Here is a 21,037-nt window from a genome sequence, read left to right as displayed (position 1 = left end):
TGCTTTTAAGCAATAGCCTTCATACTTTTGTATATATCTGCTTAGTAGGGCTTTTGGGCCCCCCTAAGCAGTGTTCTTTTTTATACAAAGTCAGTTTATTGCCCCCACAATCCGGTCCTCATTTTACCTACCTCAGAAAGATGGAAGGCTGAGTCAACCTTGAGTCTGGTGAGATTTGAACTCGCAGTAATTGCAGGCAGCTGGCAGCTAAATATTATTTTAACAGTAGTTTAGTCCACTGCTCCACCAGAGCAATGATGCTCTGTTGGCTCTTGATGTCACATTTAAAGCCTCGTGGTTGGCACCTCCATACCTATAGAAGGGGCTGCTCCCAAAAGTTTCTTCCTAGCCATTCGGAAGAGGGGATCCCTCATCCTAAAGAGAACCATCCACACGCATCTTGGAGGCTTGCTGAGCAGATTGCAGCCTTCCCCCCCCCTCTCTCTCTCTTTCAGACACACACATGCAGACAGGACAGGACAGGGGAGGGGAAAGGGAGCCGGAGAGCCTGGGGGAGCTTCCCTGAATTTGCTGGGATTTAGGAAGGGGATCAGAACTCCCAGCTGAGATGAACTGGCCGGCTACCTCCTGGGGATTGTCAAATAATGCTTGTTTGAGGTCAAGTGAGCTTGCCGCAGCGTGGCAGCCCTGCAAGGAAACCTTCCCCCCCTCCCCCCAAGAGGCAGGGAAGGGCTGATGCAGTCAGGCATTCGAGATTCTGTTACTGAAGCCGATGTCAATCAATAGAGTTTCACCTGGTCTTGGGGAGTCGGTTTTCTCATTCGTCCTACCTTGCAGGGCTGGCTCTCCCTCTGCATCATTTCCCAGACTTTGTGGCCGCAGACACACCCACCCACGTGGCAGAGGAAGGGTGCTGCTTCCTCCCCCTCCCCCTCCCGCCTAGATGATGCAAGCAGAGCAGCCTTTGTGACTTCACAGGCCAGGTGGGCTTCTGTGCTGGTGCCCTGGCCCTGCTGCCTCCAGGACCCTGGGGGAAAACTCTCCTCCGGAGCCCCCCAACTGGGTCCCCCCCCCCGTCTCTCCTGGCTTCCCTTATGGCCCACCCCCCACAAACACCCCAGACCCCTTACAGGCCAGCTCTGCAGCAGGCAAGATGGACAGCGGAGGGACCCCAAGTCTCAAGATCAGCGAGGCCGATGCCAACTGGGAACTGATCCGGGACAAGGTGAGAGGGCAGAGCTGGCACTCTGGAGGGATTGCCCTGGAGGGCTTTGGGTCCGGCCTGGATGTGAGTCAGGAGCAGCAGCAGCTGGGGCAGAGCAGGACCCCTGCATCCCCTTGGCCTGGATGGGTAGGGGCTCAGCAGCTGCAGGTGGCAGTTCCAGGGCAGCCTGGGAGGAAGAGATCATTCATGAAACTGAATCTACGTGACCCAGGATAATGCTCATGCTGGAGCCCCTCCTCAGGGAACTTCTCTCTAGCAGAGGGTGTGCTTTGGGCTATTCTCTGTGGTATTTACATGGTGCCTGTTGTGTGTGGCTTTTCAATCAACATCTAAAAAGCCACACACAACTAGGTACCACATAAGTGCATGGAACAGCCCAGAGCTCAGCCTCTGCTAGAGACGAGTTCCCTGAGGAGGGGCTCCAGCATGAGTCCAAAAGCTCAGAAGACTGAACCTCTGGTCCTGGTGACCGACCCGGATTGGATCCCGCAGGAAGATCATTTCTCCAGGCCAAGCTGATCTGGCTGCTGCTCCTGCCTGATCACCAGTCGGGGGCCCGGATCAACAGCGGATGACTTTCAAGCCCGACCAGCGGGAAGTAGCCCATAGCTCAACCTTAACCTGGGTGGATTCTGCAGAGGTGAGGAACGATGATCCACCCAAGAGGGAAAATTCCAAATCCTGCCTGGAATAAGACAATTGGAAGCTGCCTCCAGACTGGAATTGTTGCCAAGAAAACTGGGTAGATGTGTTTGTACCATTAAAGCCAGATTGGATAAGAGATGCTGACACACGTGCACACACACACACACACACACAGGTCCCTTACTGGAGAAGGGACTCTCCACAAGTAGCATGAGCAATTGATCTGCAAGAGCAAACCGGAGAGACTTGGCAGGGCTCCGAAGTGCACCCATGGCTGCTGCTGCCGCTGCCGCCAAGGAGGAGGTGGGGACCGAGGGAGGGAACGGCTCTTGGCTCCTGCAGCCGATGGGCTCTTTTCCATTCTGAAGACAAAACCAGGATTCTGCACAGGCACTAAGCAGGCAGGGAGGAGAGGGGCTGGGGGGCTGGAGTCTCCTCCCGGTAGCCCATCACCCAGACAGCCTATCAAGGTGTTTGTTAAGAAGAGGGGACTTTGACTTCCAGAATTCCTGCTGGCTGTAGAATTCTGGGAATTGAAGTCCACACATCTCCAAGGGTGAGAAACACTGGTCTATCAGGTGAGATGTGAGCCTTCTTGGAGGCCTTTGAAGAAGACGGAGACCCTTTCCTGCTGATCCTCCCAGGAAGAAACATGCCTTGGGGACCCTGCGAGGGGCGATGAAGGGCTGGCAGAAGGTGGGAGGACTGGAAATACACGGGGGGGGGAGGGTTTACAAAGGATGTGACCCAGCACCTGGCAAAGAAGGGTTGGGCATGGTGGGAACCGGGAAGGCTCTGAGCTGAATCCTGTAGAGAGGGAGAAGGGTGCCTGGAGAAGAGCAGGAAACCAAGTCTGGGGCTGCGCTTTGAGAGGTGGGGCAGGGCTGGAGGCTCCCAGAGACAGGCATGTAAATACAGGACGAGAAGAGTCCAGTTGCGTGTCCCAGGGATGCCAAACTCTCTCTAAAGGGCACAGAAAGGCTAGCATGTATGTCGGCCTCTGGCACATGCGTCCAGGCAAGGGCACCGGGATAAGGATGCAAGAGAGGAAAATGCAGAGGGATCTTTCTAGAGGTGGTTGAGAAGATCTGGAAAGTGCCGCCCCGGCTGGAGCAGATGACAGAGCTTTCTCTCGGGAAATCATGGGAGCTCTCAACAGCCCAAACATCTGTTGGAAAATCCACTTGGCCAGTCCGTGAGGTTCAAAAACTCCGCAGAGGACAGGCCACAACTGCCTCCAGCAAGCTAGAGAGGAAGAAGCAGAATCCCAGCATCCCTGTTCCTGCTGAAAAACAGGGGAGGGGGCCCACCAGCTCCCCGAGAGGTTTCAGATTCTCTTGAAATGGACAGAGCGGTGATATCTTTCCCACTGCCCCTCACACCCCCTAACCTGTGGCCCCCTCCCTCCCCATCTGGGTCCAGGGCCTGTACCTTGGCCTTCTCTTCCAGCGCGCACACGGAAGAGGTGGAGCAACGCTTCTCCTCCCCAAAGGCAGGGAGGGCCACGCTCCCTGTGACGCCCTCCCCCTCTGTCTCCCCACAGGTCATCGAGGAGCGCTTCGGGCCCACCGTGGTGCCGGTGCCCTTCCTGGAAGATGCCACCTCCTATGACCTCCTGACGGTGCTTATCAAGAAAGCACAACTGGGGCAGACCCTCCTGCGCAGGCAGAGCTGCCTGGTGCCCATTGGGCCCCTGGAAAGCCTGCTGCCTGGGGGGCCCGCCCCGAGGGAGCTGACCCACTGCACCCGCGAGTACAGTGCCCGGGTGAGGGGCGAGTCCCGCTATGAGGAGACACGGCTGGTGGATGGGGCCCTGCGCCACATCCGCCTCTGCATGGTCGGTGTCCATAAGAAGGTGGCCTTCTTGGCCCTGCGTCCCGGGATGGTGGCCCTGCGCCCCGACCTGCCCTGGCTGCGCTCCCAGAGCAGCCTCTACGTGGTGCACGAGGTCTTCTACGCCGGCAGCCTCTCCCTGGCTGTCACCCAGGAGGCTGAGCACCGGCACTTCGTCCAGGAGCAGCCCCTCCCCGTGGCCTTCTCCTGCCTCAAGTTCGCCCTCAGCCACAAAGGCGTGCTGGGCTCCCAGAAGCCCATGGGCCATAGCCTGCCTGCCAGGGCGGCCTGGGTGAGGATGGCCATGCTGGAGGCCTCCCCCCCAGCCAGGGCTCTGGAGGCCCCCCTGCCCAGAGAGAGCATTGCCCTGCGCAAGCGATGGAGGGCCCTGGGCAGGCCTCTGCGGACAATGACAGGTGAGGAAATGGGGGGGGGGAAACGTTGCCTTCTCCCCCAAAGCAGGGATGGAGTCACTGGGCTTCCCTCTCCCGCTCCTGTTTTTCCCTAGAACCAAGGAGGGCTTCAACCAGCTTTCACGGCAGGCTCTCCTCCTCTGGGGTGCCAGGCAAAGGGCTGCACCTCCCCTTCCCTCCCACTGGGGGGGTCTCTCTGGAGCCCAAAGGGCCTCTTCTAGCCCCACCAGAGAGCAAGGCCTCCTGGCTCACTCCCTGCCTTCCCTGGAGAGATGCCCATCCCCACCCATCTGCATGTAGCAGTAGAAGTAGAGGAGGAGGAGGATTGTGGATTGTAGGTGATCTCGTTTTCTTGCAAACATTTCAGTGCTAGAAGGCAGTGTGAGGTTTGCAGAGGGGAGGACAAAGAGGAGAAATGAGGAGGAGGAAGCTTGGGAGAATAACCTCCAGACTCAGATTGGCAGAGGATTTGGGATTCTCAGGAGGGGGGAAACTCAGGGCAGTTTTTCCCTGGGGAACTCCTACCATGACCCCGCCCCCCTCCTTGTTCTGCATCCCCACAGGGAAATGGCCCTTCAAGCAGCGACGGCCCAAGCTGGGGTTCTCCTGTGGCAGCCTGGCCGACCCCGAGAGGCACTGCATGTCCCTGCCCCTTCTGCAGAGCATCGCGGCCGCCGAGAGCGACACGGAAGAGTGACCTGGATGGCAGCTCCTCCCCACCCAGTAATAAATCACCTTTTTTCGCATGTAGCAATGCCCAGACCCTGACCTGGGTGGGGTGGGGGAGAAGGGGGGCTGTTTTCCAGACAGGCAGGGGCTTTTTCTTCAAAGGCGGACACCAGGGCCCCTCCAGCCCCCAGAGGACAAGGAAACCCAGCCCTGTGATGGGCCCCCGTCATGGATCCTTGGCGACCTGGCACTGAAGTGGGGGAGGGGGGGCTTCCACAGCACGGCTGCCCAAAGCCTTGTTGGGAACTTGAGGTGCCCACCAGTAGGAAATGAAGAGTCCCCCCAAAGGAGCAAGAGGGTCCCTGTCTTGGCTTAAGCTGCCCCTCCCAGAGGTCAGGGAGCAGAGAGAGGGAGAAGGGCCGGAGAAAGTGCTGGCCATGGAAACCTCCTCGCCCAAGGCCCACATCTGGATGGGCAAGGGGCAGCTCCTCCTCAGACACACCGCAGAGGGCAGAGGCAGCTTCATGTATATACATATATATATATATATATATATATATTGCAACAAACAATTTTTTCCAGAAAAAACATTCATTCCCAATAAATTAAAAAGGTCCATTTCCTGGTATGGAGTTTTAAAAAGGGAGGGGCCTCCCTGTGGATGTCCCACCCCAACCGGGCAGGAGAGTCGGTGGGGGTGTCACTCCGGGGGGGGCTCCAGCAGGAAGGGCGAGGTGACAGCGTGGGCCTGGGCGATGGCCGCCAGCTCCTTGAGGAACTCGCTGAAGATGACTGCGCAGTAGACGGCGTTCTTCACCCGCAGCGCTTCGCTCTGCTTCTCGGCAGAGCTGCGGAAGAGGGAGCTGCCCGAGAGCGCCTGCATCACCTGGCCTTCACGCACGTGCTGCAGGGCCAGCTGGGCAGCCTGACGGGCCCGCGTGGGGCTGTTGGTGTGGCGCATGATCAGCTCCCCGATGGTGGGCTTCCGGCTTTTCACTGGCGGAGAATGAGCAGGGGTCAAGACAGGCAGCAGCCTTATGGCCAGTGGACAAAGGCTGAGCTTCCCCAAGGCCCGCGGGCCCGACACACACACACACACACACACACACACACAGCAAACGACAGCTAACCCAGGGGAGCCCCTCCCACCCACACCCAACGATCCCCAGGTGCCCTTTCTCCCCCTTGCCTAGCTCCCATGGGCAGATCCCCGACCATGCCCAGCGTTGCTCACCGAGGGCCTCGGGGCGGCGCAATGGGGGCAGGGGGTTGGTGGCGTCGGGGGCGTCCGGCCTGGCCCGGGCAATCAGGTACTTCCTGGCCTTGAAGAGCAGCGAGGGGAAGTCCTCCTGGCTGGCCGCAAAGCCCTCGATTTTGTTCTTCACGGAGCCCAGGACCTGCCGGAGGGGGAGAAGAAGCCAGCCCTCAGCCACCTTCTGCAGGGAGGGCCGGGGGGGCGCCCCTCCCCACTGGCCACAGGGCTACCTGGAGGAGGGACTTGACGCTGGGCTGGAAGACCATGTTGGTGTTGAGCAGGAAGGAGCGCAGGAGGGGCTGCGGGTAGCAGGCGAGCTGAGCCAGCAGCCCCGTCAGCAGGAAGTTCACGTAGAGTGAGTTCTGCAGCATATTCTCCAGCTTGGCCAGCAGGATGGCCAGGAAGGGGCCTGCGGACACGGGTGGCCATCAGGTGGGTGGACTGAGGCATGGGCCCACCCCAGGCCCTGGGCTGCTGCGCAGGCTGTCCCAGGGGTAGGAAGGGGACCCATCCTGCCTCTTGGCTGGCCTATACTGGACCCGAGAGCCAGCCTGAAATGGGAAGGACCCCTCCCCTTCCCCCTCCCACACGGGCCTAGAACCACCGTGATCCTGCTGCCCATTGCTGGCAACCCAGAAAACCCCCGTTGTCTGCCCAAATAACCAGGCAGCAGCTTCCATTACAAGGGCCATTTAAGAAATGAACTTCCCAAAGATTTGCAAGATTCTTTCTTGGGATGCCAACGGACAGTACAAGGCGGGAAAACCGCACCCGGGGGTCCTGGGGTAAGAAACTCACCTGTGAATGGCTGGCTAGGAGGCTGCCCCGAGGCCCGGGGGGGGCTGCTGATGATCTGGGACAGGGGGTCAGCGGGTGGGGTGGGGGCCAAGCCCTCGGGGCAGGAGGAAAAGCGGTGGTAAGCTTCCTCTTCCTCCCGGGAAAGTGGTTCAGGCCCGGGTGGGGGGGCCGAGCCGGGGTCTTCCTCAGTTCGGCCCCCATTGGCCATCTCGTCCTGCAGCTGACACAGTTCCCGGTGGAAGTCCTCAACCGTCACCGGCCCCCCGTTCTCCAGAGGGGCCTGGCTCAGCCCCTCGTCCGCAAGCAAGTCCAGGCAGGAGGCACCTTCCCAAAGGTTGGGTGACGGGGCTGACCCGTTCTCCAAGAGGCCCTCCGGGGGGCACCAGCGGACCTTCTTGATGCCAGCGTCCACATGGGCCCCATTAAGCAGAGAGTGCTTGTCTTTGGTGTCCGCAGGTGGGGCAGTGCTGGGTGGCAGACCAGCAAGGGCCCCTTCTAGGCTCGCCCCCCGCTTTTTAGTCCGAGGGGAGGCAGGTGCAGGGTCTGGCGGGGGCCCCCTGGGATGGACGGACGCGTTGGCTGCCGAGGAGGCACCTGGAGGAGGAGCTAAGCTGACCGCATTGGGCTCCTCCCCATCGTAGGGGGCTGACCAGACGCGACAGGCACGGACGCAGAGGTCAATGTTGAGCCGTGCATCCCGCAGGTATTCCAGGTAGTTCCCTTCCAGCTCCGAGACCTCCTCCCACCTGCCGGGACGGTGACCAGGGCTGCCCGTGGGCGTCCCTGGAGAGTGAGGGGTAGCACTTGGGGCCTCCATGCTAAAGCTAGACTGGCGAGTGAAGAAGGAGATGCGAGACGGCGTGGAGGGCCTGGGGACGGTCACCACGGAGGAAGAGTCCACGCTGGGGCTGCCTTGGCCTGGGGACATGGAGGAGGAGGGTCAACCAAGATCCCAGAGGTGCTCCAGACAGTGCCCCGTCCTCAACAGGAGGTGCTCTGCGTGCACAGGAAGAGTCCCAGGAGAAGGAAGCCCTTTCAGGTAGGCTGTCCCTGCCACCCGCAGCCTTCTCTGGGACACACCCCAGCCTCACCCTTGGACCAGGCTGCCCGTTCCTCCTCCTGTTCAGGGGTGGGCAGGCTCTCTGGGCAGCAGCAGCGAGGGATCAGCGAGAGGAACTTGGCAGCAGCCTTGCCATACAGGTCCAGCTCCTTGACCGCTCTCTTCTGGCTTAGCATGACGTGGCTGCAGGGGATCAGGTACCTGGGGAGGGGGGACAGCGGCTGGTGAGTGAAGAATCTGCAGGGTGCTTAGGGACCCACTAGGGGGAGCTCCTCTTCCAGAGATGCCAAGCAAAGGAAGGGGTGCCTGGGCAGCTGTTCTAAAGGGGGTGATTCCCCCCCCCACCTCCGGCAGACCTTCCTCGTCTGGCTTCAGCACTGCTGGGGAGCCATTCACTTCCCCTTCCACCCAAAGAAGACCTCTCTGGCCCACCCTTGCTGGGCAACAGGTCTGGCCTCCTGGGCAAAGCAAGCCCTTCATGGGGGGGGGGGAGGGAGGTGTCCCCTGGAGGGGGATTCTCCCCTGCAAGGAATCCCCAGTACCTCAGCACCAGCTGCAGCAGGACATCCTCACAGTGCAGGCCGATCAGCGTCCGGAAGAGGCTAAGGGAGACCATGCAGAGCTGGTGGAACAAGAGGAAGGGGCAGAATTAGAGGAAGCGCCTCCCCCCCCCATGAGTTCCTCCCCCCCCCCCCACTGAACTAGGTAAAGGCCCCAAGCCACTACCACCCCAGTCAGGGTGGGCCTTCCTGCAACCCTGAGCTAGGAAGCCGTCCTGGCAAGCCAAACTGCTGCTCCTCGAGGGGTGTAGGGGAGGTGAAGGGGGTCTCTCTCTTCTGGAGACTGACTAGGGGGTGAGGAATGTCTGTTTTCAGCCTTCCCGTGTTCCTCCCGGCCTCCCTCGTGTGCCCCCCCCCCGGTGCCCATGCCAGGCTGGTCACCTCACCCGGGAATTGCTGGCGATCCGTGCCACCAGTGTGTCCAGGATGGTGCTGCTGTCATGGTGGTGGAGCAGCAGGAAGCACAGGAAGGTCTTCAGCAGGGCCGTCTCACTGATGCTGCGCAGGAAGAGGTCCAGGTAGGCTGTGCTGGCAATCATCTCTTCTATGGACGTCTGGCAGACAGAGGGACCTCAGCAAAGGCACCGCCCCCCTGGAGCTTGGGCGCTGGCACCACCACCCTACGATGGCTCGTCTGTGGCAGAATCTCTGGGTGCCTCATCACACCCCTTAGGTGCCCGGCCAAAGGCAGCCCTGCCCTCCTGCCGCCAGGAATCAAAGACCGTGCGAGGCAATTTGTCCAGGTGGCACCAGCCCTCTTTCGAAAGGGAGAGGAGGCTCATCCTCACCTTGTGCAAAGCTGGGCCCATAACTGGCACCAGGAATCCATTGTGGATATAATCCACCAACTGCTTCTGGACCAGCGGGTGGGCCACCTGCAAGGAAAAGGGGCAGGAGTCAGAAAGGTGCCCAGCCAGGACCACCAAGAGGAGGAGAAGCAGGTCAGAACTGCTGGAGAAGACCCACAAAATACCTCAGGAAGGGCAGCTGCCTCTTCCACAAGCTCACCCACCCCCCCAAAATACACCAAGGAGGGGGACTCATCAGAAGAACGGCTTGAGGTTCTACCTGTGGGGGGGAGAAGCAAGGAAGCTGGACAGGGTCCCTATGGAAAATGTGGGAGGGGCAGGATCCACAGAGACCAGCATATGAGTGAAGGCCACCTCAACAGAGGGGCTGCCTAGCCCTGTTTGCACATGGACAGCAAGAGACCCCACCCCGCACCCTTCTGACCTGCTCTGTGGGGGGGATGTTACTGCTCCCACATTCCTCCAAATTCCGCAAGAGCTGAACCCCAGGACTCTGCTCAGCTCTCCAGGCGAGACCTTCTAGGCGAGATCTGCTCAGGGTTTGAGGCGGCTTCTGGATGTCCTTCTCTCCCCCCACCCACCTCAGGTCTCCCTGCTGGACAGCAGCCTTACCTGGATGACCGCATTGCAAAACTCCAGGGAGTTCATGAAGAGGACCAGCGACGGGACCCCGATCCAGTCCTCCCGGCGCAGGAAGTGCCAGTCGTCCCCACGGACTTCAAGTTTGCGGGGCAGCGAGGAGTAGAGGGCGCTCAGTCCCGTAGCCAGGACCTGGGTGGGGATTGAAGATGCTGTCAGAATGGCGGTGGGGGCAAGGCTTCTGACACGGTAGCGGATCTTTCATTCCCAGGACAGGGAAGAACGCTGCAAAGAGTGTCCGCATGGCTGCGTGATGACGGACAGAGTGGGACCAGCTGCCTGCCTGCCTGCCTGCCTGCCCGCTGTGCCCCTCTGGCGGTGGGGAGACAGAACACCCCCCCCCCCCAGTGCAGACAGCTGCCCCATCGCTCTGTGGAGCAGCTTTGGCTTCACTGACACCTGCCCTGCCATGAGGCGTTTCTCACCCTCTGCCACCTGAGGAAGATGCCTGGACTTCCGGCTCCTAAAACTCCCCAGGCGCCAAAGGGAGTCTCTCTTCTTCCATCCAGGATGCTGGTGGGAGCTGCCCCCCCCGCCCACACACACACACACACACACACACACACAGCTCAAGCGTGCCAGTGTCCTGGTGCCCGCCCAGGGACAAGAAGCTGCCCAAGGCCCTGCAGACCATGCCAAGCCTCCTCCTTCACACGCATCTGGAAGAGGGGGAGGGGCAGACGGCCTTCCCCAGTGGGGGGTGGGCAAACGGGCAGTCAATGCCCCCCCCTCCAACGCCCGTGTGGGCTGACTGCTGGAGCCCCTGGGCCCCCTTGCGGGAAGCACCTCCACAGTCTGAGCAGCATCTGACAGGCAGGCACAGCCCGGCAAGTGCAGAGCCAGCACGCCAAGTTGGCTGGCCGACCTGCCGCTCCTGGCCTAGTCGAGGGTCTGCCAAATGAGCCCATGGAGGAAGCGCAGCCCAGAGACCACCAGCAGCGTCTTTGCTATTTCTGGCCTGACATTTCAAGTCTCTTCTCCTCCCTCCACAGCCTGCAGTTCTGGGTGCCCACATTCGCTTCTAAAACTGGTTCACCACTCTATAGCAACAGGGTAACAAATATAACCAAAACCTCAGCTCAAAATAATGCAGAACGGGATTAACATAACCACTTTAGGACAGCTGTTAAAAATAATCATTAAAACATAACGCCACGAGGAAGTTGGAATGAGAGCTGTAGGCTACTTTGCAAGAGCCAAGAGAGGCTCCAAAAGGCAGCCGGGGGCCAACCAGATCAGCAGAGCGACGGGTGCTGACGCCTCCCCTGGGCTGGCAGGGAAAGTATCCCCGGAAGGTGATTCCTGCGGCCTTACCGGGCAGAAGTAGGAGTGTTCGGTGATGTAGCGTGCAACGGTCCGGCTGCCGGACGACACAGCCATGAGCAGGAGCAGCGCATCCCGCGCCTGCTGGCCGACGACCCCCTCGTGGTGGATGAAGGGGATGAGGAGGGAGAAGAGCAGCAGGTGGGGGGGTCCCTGCTCGGAGGGGCTGTGGAAGAAGAGCTCCAGCAGTGGGGGGTCCCGGGCCACAGAGACGCACAGCTGGTTCAGCAGTAGCACCAGATTGGTCTCCAGCAGGGGCGAGGTCGGCTCGGCGCACAGGGCCAGCAGCCGCAGCAGGGGGGCCACCACCCCCTTCTGGTGCAGCAATGGCTGGTGGGCCTGGCTGATCAGCATCTCGAACAGCTTCAGCAGCTCCACCTTGCGCTCCTCGGGCACCTCCCGCTGCAGGTGCCAGCCCAGCAGGTGCTCCAGGACGTTCTCCGAGACTGCAAACTGCAGGATGGGCCCCATCGCCAGCTCAGCACGTGGGCGCTCCTCCGCCAGCAGGGTCACCATCTGGTAGGTGTTGTTGCGCACGGCACTCAGGTCATCCGCAGCCCCCGGGGCCACATGGGGCCCACGCTTCTCCAGGATTCTCAGCACCTACCAGGAGAGGAAATGTGTCAGGCTGGGTCCCTCCCCTGCTGGGTCCCCTGACTTGAGGAGGGTCTCTTGCACACCCGTCCAGTCTGCTCCACACACACACCGGCTGTGGTTTCCTGTGCTCCGCTGCCCCTTCACGCTGCCCGACTGCCCAAAGCTGCTCACCTGGGCCACTCACCTGAGTCACTCACCTGAGCCCAGTGGTTCTTGAAGACCATCAGGCAGGTTTCGGGGTCCGCCATCACCGGGCCCTGCAGACTGGCACCCCGGCTCGTCCTCGGCCCAGCTGCTGCTCGGGGGTTCAGTTTGCTCAGCCAGCTCATCTTCTCCATGGGGAGGGGCAACAGAAGGGGGGGGCTGCAGGCAGGTTAAAGGTGGCCTCACGTGAGGCAGAGCAGGCGAGGGCAAGCCGCCAGTCTCCCGGCTGAGGCATCCATGTCGCTACAAACGTGGTGCCAAGCTGCAGACACGAGAGACAGAAAGTGGGCTGTGAGGGGGCGGAGGGGGACCCCCAACTGCCCATGCAGAAGACCTTCCAGGGCTGGAGAATGAGAACTCCAGAAAGCAGACCCACCAGGCAAGGAAGGGGGCAGACACAGCTGGCAGGCAAATGATCTGGGCGCCTTTGCAAGTGGGCACCAGCTGCTTCCAACCCCGAGAGTGTCTTTGCTGCCCCTAACCCTTCAGGAGAATAGAAGAGGCCGCCGAGCGGGGTGGGGGGGGAGGGGACAGACGGCCACAGCCCAGCCTTCCTAGGCTACGACTCTCCTCCCTGCCTCCTTCTCAGGCAGAAGAGGATAATATAGCCTTTATTGTCATTGTACATCATGTATACAACAAGCAGCATCCCCCCCTCCCCAAGCCGTTTGGCCTGCCCAAGGCTGCCTGTTCTTAAGGAGCAGGGCATCCGGCATCCTAGCCCCGGAACAGGAACCGCAGCTACCAAGCAAAGAGGAGACGCCGGGTCCGTGCCAGGGAATTCCCTTGCCAACTGCCAGCAAGGAACTGCTGGGGCACATAACCCAGGGAAGGCTGGGGGTCTCCTCAGGTGCCAAGGAAAGGGGGGAGGACTGGCTCCAAGGAGAGGAGGCGGCAAAAGCCGCATGATGGGCAGCTGCCATCTGGGTGCCCCTAGCACAAGAAGGGCCCCTTCAATGCTTCTGCATGTTCCGTTATCACAAGATGAACTGAGGCTCAGAAACCACTTCCTGAACATCATTCTGCCAATGGGCAGTGCCAGGGTTTACTGACAGTTAGTACCAAGCTTTGAAATGGCCTCTAAGCCCAGCTGGAAGGGCTCCTTCCCTCGCTCAGGGCGCACCACAAGCTGGTCCCTCCCGACAAGGCAGATGCCCTCAATGCCCACAAAACCACCCAGAGAAGCAGGGGTGATTTGCTCCCAAGACCTGAAATGGAGCCTGTACACAAAGAGGTACCGGGACCAATCTCCCCATGTCCAGGAGGCAGAAGGCCTCCAAGCTCAGGGGCAGCTGGGCTTCCTGAGCCGAGAGGACCTCCTCGTCTGCCAGCCAACAGCAGCTCCGTGGCTGCTCTGACAGAGATCTCGGCTGCTTCATCTACTGCCAGCTGGACCTGCCAGGAAGACGGTCTCGGCTCCTTTGAAGTCAAGCATGGCCCGTTTGCAAGCTCCAGCAGCCACCGCCAGCAGAGGACCAATGTGGGCTCAGCCCCATGGGCCCTGAGCTGCTGCAGCAGGGAAGCAAGCAGGATGGCCGTGGCTCCAGTTCAGCTCTTCTCCCCACAAGGTTGTGGGCAGCCAGAGGGCATGGGGAGAAGGCCTGGCTGTGCGTCCTAGGACAGAAAGGCACCACCAGCTGCGAGTGCGGCAAGAGGAACTGGCTGGCTCTGCCACCACCAAAAACCAGGACCAGCCTCCTAGCAGCCTTCAGTGGTGCCACCACGAGAGCACCGTAAGAGGCATGACCCACATCCGCCAGCCTAGGCCACGGGGCAAGGGCACACTCAACAGGCCAAGAAGGATGGCAAAAATGCAGCATCTGGTTGTAGATCTGCGTCAGAACTGCCACCTCACCCCTGACTCTGCAATCGTCTCGGTACCAGTCTGCCAAGAACCCTCGGGGGAGGGGGAGCACTTGGGGGGGGAAAGTGAATGTTTAGAAAGCGGAGCTGCCTGCCCCACACGGCATTTCAAAGCCAATCCGGGATGAGAGGAATGCAGATGCAAGCCAGCTGACAGTTAGGGCAGCAGTTTCCAAAGCACCTTCTTTGAAATTGATTGGATGGTGGGGGAACAGCGATGGGAAGAGCCTAAGTGGGGAAACATTTTCACTGGGGTTTTGGCACGCAAATTTCAGTTCTGGCTTTGCACTCCTGTGTTTCACTTGGCTTCTAGTAAACCATGCTTTTTTTCCAGCCGATGATGTTACTTAGATGCTCAAGCTGAGGCAGAACTGACACTCAGCATGTGGGCTGCCTTCAAGTATGCCAAAAGAGGAGAGGCAGGGGGCTTCAAAACAGGGGGTTTAGGCTGGGACCTTCCATTCAGCTTGGGATTCCCTGAGTTCCCCTCACCCACCCCAGGGATAGGCTTCTTGCAAGGCCCCGTCGAAAGGTCCTCCCGTTGCACCCAGCCATCCCCGGTCCAAGTGTTCCAGTTATGGGAGAAGCTGACCCCCAACTTGCAGGCCCCAATCCCGTTTACATCTCAATTCTTTGGCCTGCCCAGGCATAGGGAGCAGCTCAGGATCCCGGCTCCAGCAATTGGGCGAGGGGAGCAGTTGGCATGAGGATGCCGGCAAGGAGATGCCCTTTGAGCCAAGACCAACCGGCTGCCCCTCTCAACTCTGGGTAAGACCCAGAAAGCTGCATGATTTCAGCTGACCCAGGAGTGTGACTTTCAAAAAAGGTCCTGTTGCAAAACATAACTCCTGAAATGTCTAAGTAGATATTATAAATTTTAAAGCCACAAAGATGTATTTTTACACAGGGTGCAACATTCAAGGACACCTGTAGAAACACAAGTTTGAAATGGAGGAGGGATGCAAACACTGCTCCTGGGAGTCACGTTCCAGCATCTACGGTAATCCTTAAGCAGAGCCCCCCCACACACACACACACAGAACATCCCCCCCCTCCCCCAAAGGAGGCTGAAAGCGGTCCTTGGCCTTCGGTCGCTGGATCACGAAAGCTTCTCACAGGCACCAAAACGGCCACAAATATGAGGTTCAACTAAGCTCAAGCTGAGAACACCAAAGACCCCCCCCACCCCCTCCCTTAAAGACCCTCCCTTGTTTTGAAAACCTCCCTCCATTATCCCAAGGAGCCAGATCCAAACCACACCCCACCACAACGGGAGGGAGGGAGGACTGGTGAGACCTCTGGATTTACAAGCCTTCCCAACATTAACACCAAAGTCAGTTTCTACTGCAATCAGAGGACTGAAGGGGGGTGGGGGTGGGGGGTTGCTCACAGCAAGACATCCAATAGCCAGTGGGAGCCAGACACCTTCTCTGCTGGGCAAGGGCAGGGTGGCCCAGGAAAGGGCTGCGATGCCAGGCCCAGAGCTCACCCACAGCAGCCACTCGGCCAAGGCCACCTGGAGAGCCAGGGAGAAGCACTCCTCCACTCTGTGGGGCACTGAGGGACAAAGCCATCCCAGAATTTCCCAGGCCACAAGAAACAGGGGCTGGGCCAAGTCCTACCAAAGGGTGCCGAGTGGGGGCAGCAGCAGCACCCCAGGGCCACCAGCCCGTGAGAGACGCCCCAGCCCCCGACAGCTGGGCTCTGCCTTAAGGTGCCACAACATGCCCAGCCCTCCTGCCAGCCCTGCCCCTGCCCACCTCCTTCCAGGGTCACCGGCTTTCCCACCCCGGCAGGGGCTTGTAGAAGGGGCTGACTGGAACCCCTACTAAGACCACCTCCCCATCCCCAACATGGGGCAGGCGTCCCCTACGCACACTCACCCGCTGCCAGGACAAGAAGGCGGAAGCAGCTGCTTGGCCGTCTCTTTGGACTTTGCCCCTTCCGGGAGCCAGGCGGGCACTGCCAGGAGCCCTGAGGAGGCAGGTGCAGGCCGGGGCAGGAGAATGGCCTTCCTCAAAGGCCCCCCCCCATCTGGCTGGACATGAAGGTGCAGAGAGTCCCTAGCCAGGACCCAGAAAGCAGGGGGGGGGGCACCTGCTTTCCAGCCATGAAGAGATGCCCCAGCAAACTGCAGCTGAGCTGGCCACAGTGTCCGGTCCAAGGAAAGCCCAAAAGAAGCCAAGCCCAGGGCCTTCCCAGACCGGCCATCGAAGCCCTCCAGCCGAGTCTTGGTCCGAACCAGCCGGGGGGGGGGGCTCTTGCCAAGGGCAGGCAGGGGGGCCCAACCCAGGTGGAGAGGGGGAAGGGCTACTCTGCCCGGCATCGGCCCCCAGCCAGAAAGGCAAGTCAACCGTGGGGCTTTCAAGCGAAGCCTTGTTTCAATGGATGGGAAAATGTACCTGGTGGTGCCCACTTCCTTTCGCTGAGCCCCATCACCCCCTGCCTCGGTTGTGGCTTCTGGGAAGGCTGGTTAGTGATGTTCACCTGCACACGAGGTGAAGGTTAAACGGTGCAGAGGCCGGGTTCCCTGGCACCTAAAAGCCATCCATCCCAAGACGGGCATCTCTGAGCCCACGGAGGCCTCACTTGTCTTGGCGGGCACCTTCCCGCCCCCGCCCCCTTAGATGAGGCTTCCCCCCTGCTCCCCATGCAAAGCGATTCCCACATTCCTGCTGGTCAGGAAGTCCCCGCCTGGGCCAGCTGTCCTGGGTGGCAGAAAAGACCAAAGGCCACCACAGCTCCTGCCTTCTTTGGAGCCGCTCCAGAGACCAGCTAGAATCAGCAGAAAGACCCCCCCCCCACAGCCATCTTCTTCCCCACCCCCACCCCCAGCACTACAAGGCAAGGAAAACCCACACCTGAGTCTGCAGCGCCACAGATGGGGCTGGGGGCTGCAGTTCTTCCCATGGGGGTGGTTTATAATGATGTCCGGAGAAACCAAAATTCACAGGGGCTCCCTAGACCTTCCTTGATCCCAGGCATCAGAGCAAAGGGGGAGGGGGGGTGCCAAAGAAATACCTCACAGGGTGGAAGGAAGCTAAACTAGTTTGGGGGCTGGAATTCACTCAAGGCGCCCATCCCTTGACCTGGCTACGGAAGCAGCTCCTGGCAGTCGGGCTTCAGGGTGACCTTGATCCGATCACTCTCCCTCTGCCCAGCCTACTCCACAGGGCTATTGTGTAGGGGGGCTCCGGAAGAGGAAACGCTACGCAAGGGGCCTTGCCCCAGTGGAAAAGGAAATCTGAAACGAGCCGATCAATGGTGGCTGCTTTTCCAGAATGCCCAGCTCTCAGCCAACCGCTTGGACTTTGAAGGACGCCTCCGGTGTCTGAGCTGCTCAACGTATTGATAAAGGATCTGGACGATTCTCAACGAAGCCCGGGGTTTATGTGGGAAGGAACAGGGGTGTGAATTATGTTTCCAGGAAGCAGGGATACAGGACTGGCAGCTGCTCCTCTGGAAAGGACTTGGGCATTTTGGTGACTCACCAGCTGAGCTAAGCCGACCGCGTGATGCAGCTGCAAACAAAGCCAACACAATCCGACAGCGCCCCAAGAGCAGCCTTCTTCCTTTCTCTCTTCTGCTGCTCAGACCACGCCTAGAATGTGGGGAGCGACCCTGGCCATCCGAGGTCCCCTCAGGGAGGGAGTCAGGAAGAGGTGGGAGGTCAGCTGGGGGCAGAGGGGGCAGAGGGGGAGGCCCAGCTGCTCTTCCAAAGGACTGCCAAAGGATGACCAAGGGCCCCAGCAGGCCCATTTCACACGAGGGAGATGGCCTGCCTTGCCCTGTCAGCATCTGAACCGAGCCTGGATGGGCATCATTTGGAGGTGCTGTTTGATGGGGGCCAGACTAGATGATCTCCAAGATACCTTCAAGGCCAAGAGAACTTCCCCATGCAAAGCAAAGCAGGGAAAGGAAGGAGTGCTTGAAAGCACCCCAATATCCCTCCTTGGGGACTTGGGTGACGGAATTGTGCCCCCCATCAGGCGACTCCTGTCTCTCAAACGGGACTTTGCTGGATGAGGCTGGCACCGATCAGGATGTGCCACGCAGAACTATGCCAGGTTTGTGTTTGTGGGCTTCCTGTTACTTCCCCAGATTAATTCCTCTGTTGGAAGCAGCCAAATTCTGGGGCACAAAAGATGCACCCCCCCCCGCCTCCTCCCCACCTATCCCCCAGGTCAGCTTGGCCTCACTGGTGGGCAGCTGTTCCCCAGGGCAGCCCCGGCCCTCTCTGGGGCTGATCCCAGGCTTCTGCCAGTAGGTGCTGCCCACCAGGGCCCACTGACTGACTGGCAGACCCAGCTGGAGGCTGCAGCAACACGCAGGCACATACACACATACATGCACACAAAAGATGGCATGACCGGGGCTTTTTATTTTTGGAAGGGGCAGCAGAGTCTCCCTTGGCCAAGATGCGTAAGGCTGGGTGAATGGGGAGGGGTGTCAGAGAGACTCCCCGGGGGGGGGAACAAGCTCTCCTCCAGGCAAACGCTGGGTGCAGACCCCCACCCCCATGGCCAAATGGGCTCTCCTCCCCCCCAGATCCAGCCTGGCTGTCCCATGTCCCTCTCCCCAGGATAGCCCCCTCCCTGCCACACATGTGGGGCACTTCCTACCAGATGCAGCTCTTCTCCCAAAATCGTTGGGTTCCCCCTTTGGTGCAAGTCACCTTAGATTCCCCCAGGCAGAAATTGAGGATTGTGGGGTAGGAAGAGGAGGAGCTTTCTACAAGACCACCCCCCACCCTTATCATTCAGCAGGGAGCTGGGGTGCCCCTCCAGCAACCGCTGCCCTCCCTCCAAGTAGAATGCCCTTGTCAGGATGCTCAGAGGACCCCTATCTGTGTGTGGGTTGCAGGAGCAGCCCAGCCCCCACCCTGGTAAGCCCACCCCTCACTGCAGCATGAAGGCTCCCAACTGAAGGCACAGGCAGAGGGGATCCCCACTTCCCCATATTTAGGGGGGAGGGGACAGCCTAGAGGCCATCTGCCCCCACACTTCCTCCCTGCAAACCAGCAGCCCCACAAGTGGTGCCAAACTTGTAGGCGTCCCTAGGAGTGGAGCAGCTCCTGCCCCACAGCCCTTGGTGAAGTTGGGGCTGAGGAAAGTCAGAGCCTGCAGCCATTCTGCTGGTGAGGGGGGCAGGAGGAGCCTCCCCCCTCAAGAACCTTCTCCTCAGCCAGAAATAGACTTTGTGGGGAGGAGAGCAGAGGGGAAAGTCTGCCAAGGCTCCACTCAGAGGGCAAGGGACCCACAGGTCACCTAGTGATACAAGGACTCCAAGAAAGAGGAACCCCACAAGCGCACGCGTACGCACACACACACACACATGCGCGTGCACACACACACACACACACACACACACACACACACACACACTGCTCCTCTCAGACAGGGGCTTCCAGGTCCCCCTTCCCCTCCTGGGCTTCCTTTGCACCTGATGGGCAGAGCAGAGCAGACAGCCACAGATCCCAAGGAGGGCTTGGGGGGAGGGGCAGGGCCCTGCCTGGGCCCTCCCTCCCTCCGCACAGCCTGGAGGGGCCTCCAAGGAGGGCAGGGAGAGCAACTTGACCTCCAGCCTCTTCCCGTGGGGGGGAGGGGGGCACAGCAGCTCCCCTCCTGGATCCACCCACCGGCTGAGCCAAGGAGGAGCTGCATTTTCACAGCCTCTGGGCTAAATTTAGCTGTTTTTGCAAGGCACTTGCCGGAGGGGCCGCCGACCTTGGAAGCAGCAACAGCCAGGGGAACAGAGGCACCGGCAGTGCTGGAGGGGCTGGGGGGGCAGGAGCAGACAATCCCCCCCAGGAAAAGGGGGGAAGAGAGCCCTTCTCCAAAGGAAGCCTTCTGTCCAGGGATGGTGGCCTTCACTTTGGGGGTTTTCCCCCATGACCTCAGCCCCTCCCAAAAGAGGGCAAGGCATAACTCCCCGGAGCCTGTTCTCGACCCCTCCCCAAGCACAGCTACCCAGGGAGGGAGGGAGGGGAGGTCTCCCCCTCTCACCTGAGAGGCCAGGCAGGCTGGCCGCAGCAACCCCGGCGCTGGCCGGAGCCTCCTCCCCCCCTTGCGGAAGCAGGGCAGCCCCCCAGAGGCCTCCCCAGGAGGAAAGCTCCCTCGGAAGGGAGGAGGACGGCCGGCTGCCCGCCCAGACGATGGCCGGCCGACTGCGGAAGGCTCTGCGGCCAGATGGGCGCACCCAAGAGGGGCGATACCCGGGCAGCGGCGGTTGCCTGGCAGCGGGCGCCTGACCTCAGCCCGAGGAGCGCAGTCCCTCGGGAGCCCCGTCGGCAGAGAGATGCCGTCCTGCCGAGCGCCCCAGGCCAGCCTCAGCCGCCCCGAGGAGCGAGAGCCGCAGGGACCCGCGGGGACAGGGGACCCTCGCCCAGAAGGGCCCATCGCGGAAGCCCCACACCCCAAACCGGAGCTCCCCCGGGGACCCGCAGCAGCCGCCTGCCTCGCAGCTCCGGGCCCCAACGCCGACGGCCCCGCACCGCCCCTCCCGCAGCCGCCGATCAGCGCCCCCTGCGCGGTGTCCCCCCACCCCTCGGCCTCCCTGGCCCGCCACGATCGGGCGGCGAGCAGGCCGCGGGCGAACCCCAAAAGCACCGGGCGGCCCCTTTACGGCAGGGCGGAGGGAGCTGCCATCGCCGCGGCAAGCGCGGAGCCCCAGGGGAAGAGAGCCCGCCGCCGCCCGCGGGCGCCCGGTTACACACGGCGGCGACGGGAGGGGCGAAGCCGTGCCAGACTCTCGGCGGGGTCCCCCAGGAACAGCAGCGCCCCGGCCCAGGGCCCGCTTACCCATCGGGGGGCGGCCGGCGGAGCTCCTGTCCCGCACGCGCTGCAACTGGGGGCAGGAGGAGGCTGCTCAGCTGGGCTCCCGCTTGCAACCCACCTCGCCCGCGCCGAGGCTGCCCGGGTGCGCTGCTCGCAGGCCCGGCCCGGAGGGGGAGCGGAGGGGGGCGGCCGGGGGTCCCCAAGCCCCTCCCCGGCCGCAGGGGGCGGCCTTACCTGGCTGCCGCCGCCGCCGCCGCCGCCGCCATTTTCCCCGCGCCGCCGCCCGGCCAAGCCCCGCCCGCCGGGAGGAGCCCTCCCGCCGCAGTCTCCGCCTCGGTCCGCCCCCACCTGCAGGCCCCGCCCCCTCAGCGCCGGAGGCTCTCTGCACGCGCCCCGGAGCCGTGCCG

At 61.1% G+C, this 21,037-nt stretch overlaps 2 protein-coding genes across 5 annotated transcripts; one reads left to right on the top strand and one right to left on the bottom strand.

The window, feature by feature from the left end:
* Positions 1-924: 924 nt before the first annotated feature.
* C5H11orf42 (chromosome 5 C11orf42 homolog) lies at positions 925-4,827 on the top strand. The gene is made up of 3 exons (XM_034426384.3): positions 925-1,186; positions 3,375-4,080; positions 4,641-4,827. Exons 1-3 carry the CDS (start codon positions 1,115-1,117, stop codon positions 4,772-4,774), a joined length of 912 nt encoding a protein of 303 aa, XP_034282275.1. The 5' UTR covers positions 925-1,114; the 3' UTR covers positions 4,775-4,827.
* Positions 4,828-5,364: 537 nt separating this feature from the next.
* FHIP1B (FHF complex subunit HOOK interacting protein 1B) lies at positions 5,365-20,936 on the bottom strand. 4 transcript variants are annotated; one of them, XM_087894557.1, is made up of 12 exons: positions 20,865-20,936; positions 11,972-12,253; positions 11,182-11,793; positions 9,841-9,999; positions 9,208-9,294; positions 8,806-8,973; positions 8,402-8,481; positions 7,891-8,060; positions 6,800-7,717; positions 6,232-6,410; positions 5,981-6,143; positions 5,365-5,742 (listed from the first exon to the last, which is right to left on the bottom strand). In XM_087894557.1, exons 3-12 carry the CDS (start codon positions 11,704-11,706, stop codon positions 5,447-5,449), a joined length of 2,745 nt encoding a protein of 914 aa, XP_087750683.1. In that variant the 5' UTR covers positions 11,707-11,793; positions 11,972-12,253; positions 20,865-20,936; the 3' UTR covers positions 5,365-5,446. The 4 variants fall into 4 exon arrangements, with proteins under 4 accessions (XP_087750683.1, XP_034282247.2, XP_087750684.1 ...); XM_034426356.3 differs by having other exon boundaries at positions 11,985-12,253; XM_087894558.1 differs by lacking the exon at positions 20,865-20,936 and adding an exon at positions 20,655-20,807.
* Positions 20,937-21,037: the final 101 nt, after the last annotated feature.

The sequence above is a fragment of the Pantherophis guttatus genome, chromosome 5 (assembly GCF_059756535.1).
Source record: "Pantherophis guttatus breed Tessera chromosome 5, ASM5975653v1, whole genome shotgun sequence".
In the NCBI taxonomy this organism is placed as follows: Eukaryota; Metazoa; Chordata; class Lepidosauria; order Squamata; family Colubridae; genus Pantherophis; species Pantherophis guttatus.
The sequence above is the reverse complement of the archived record's forward strand: the minus strand, read 5'-3'. Positions and strand labels throughout refer to the sequence as shown.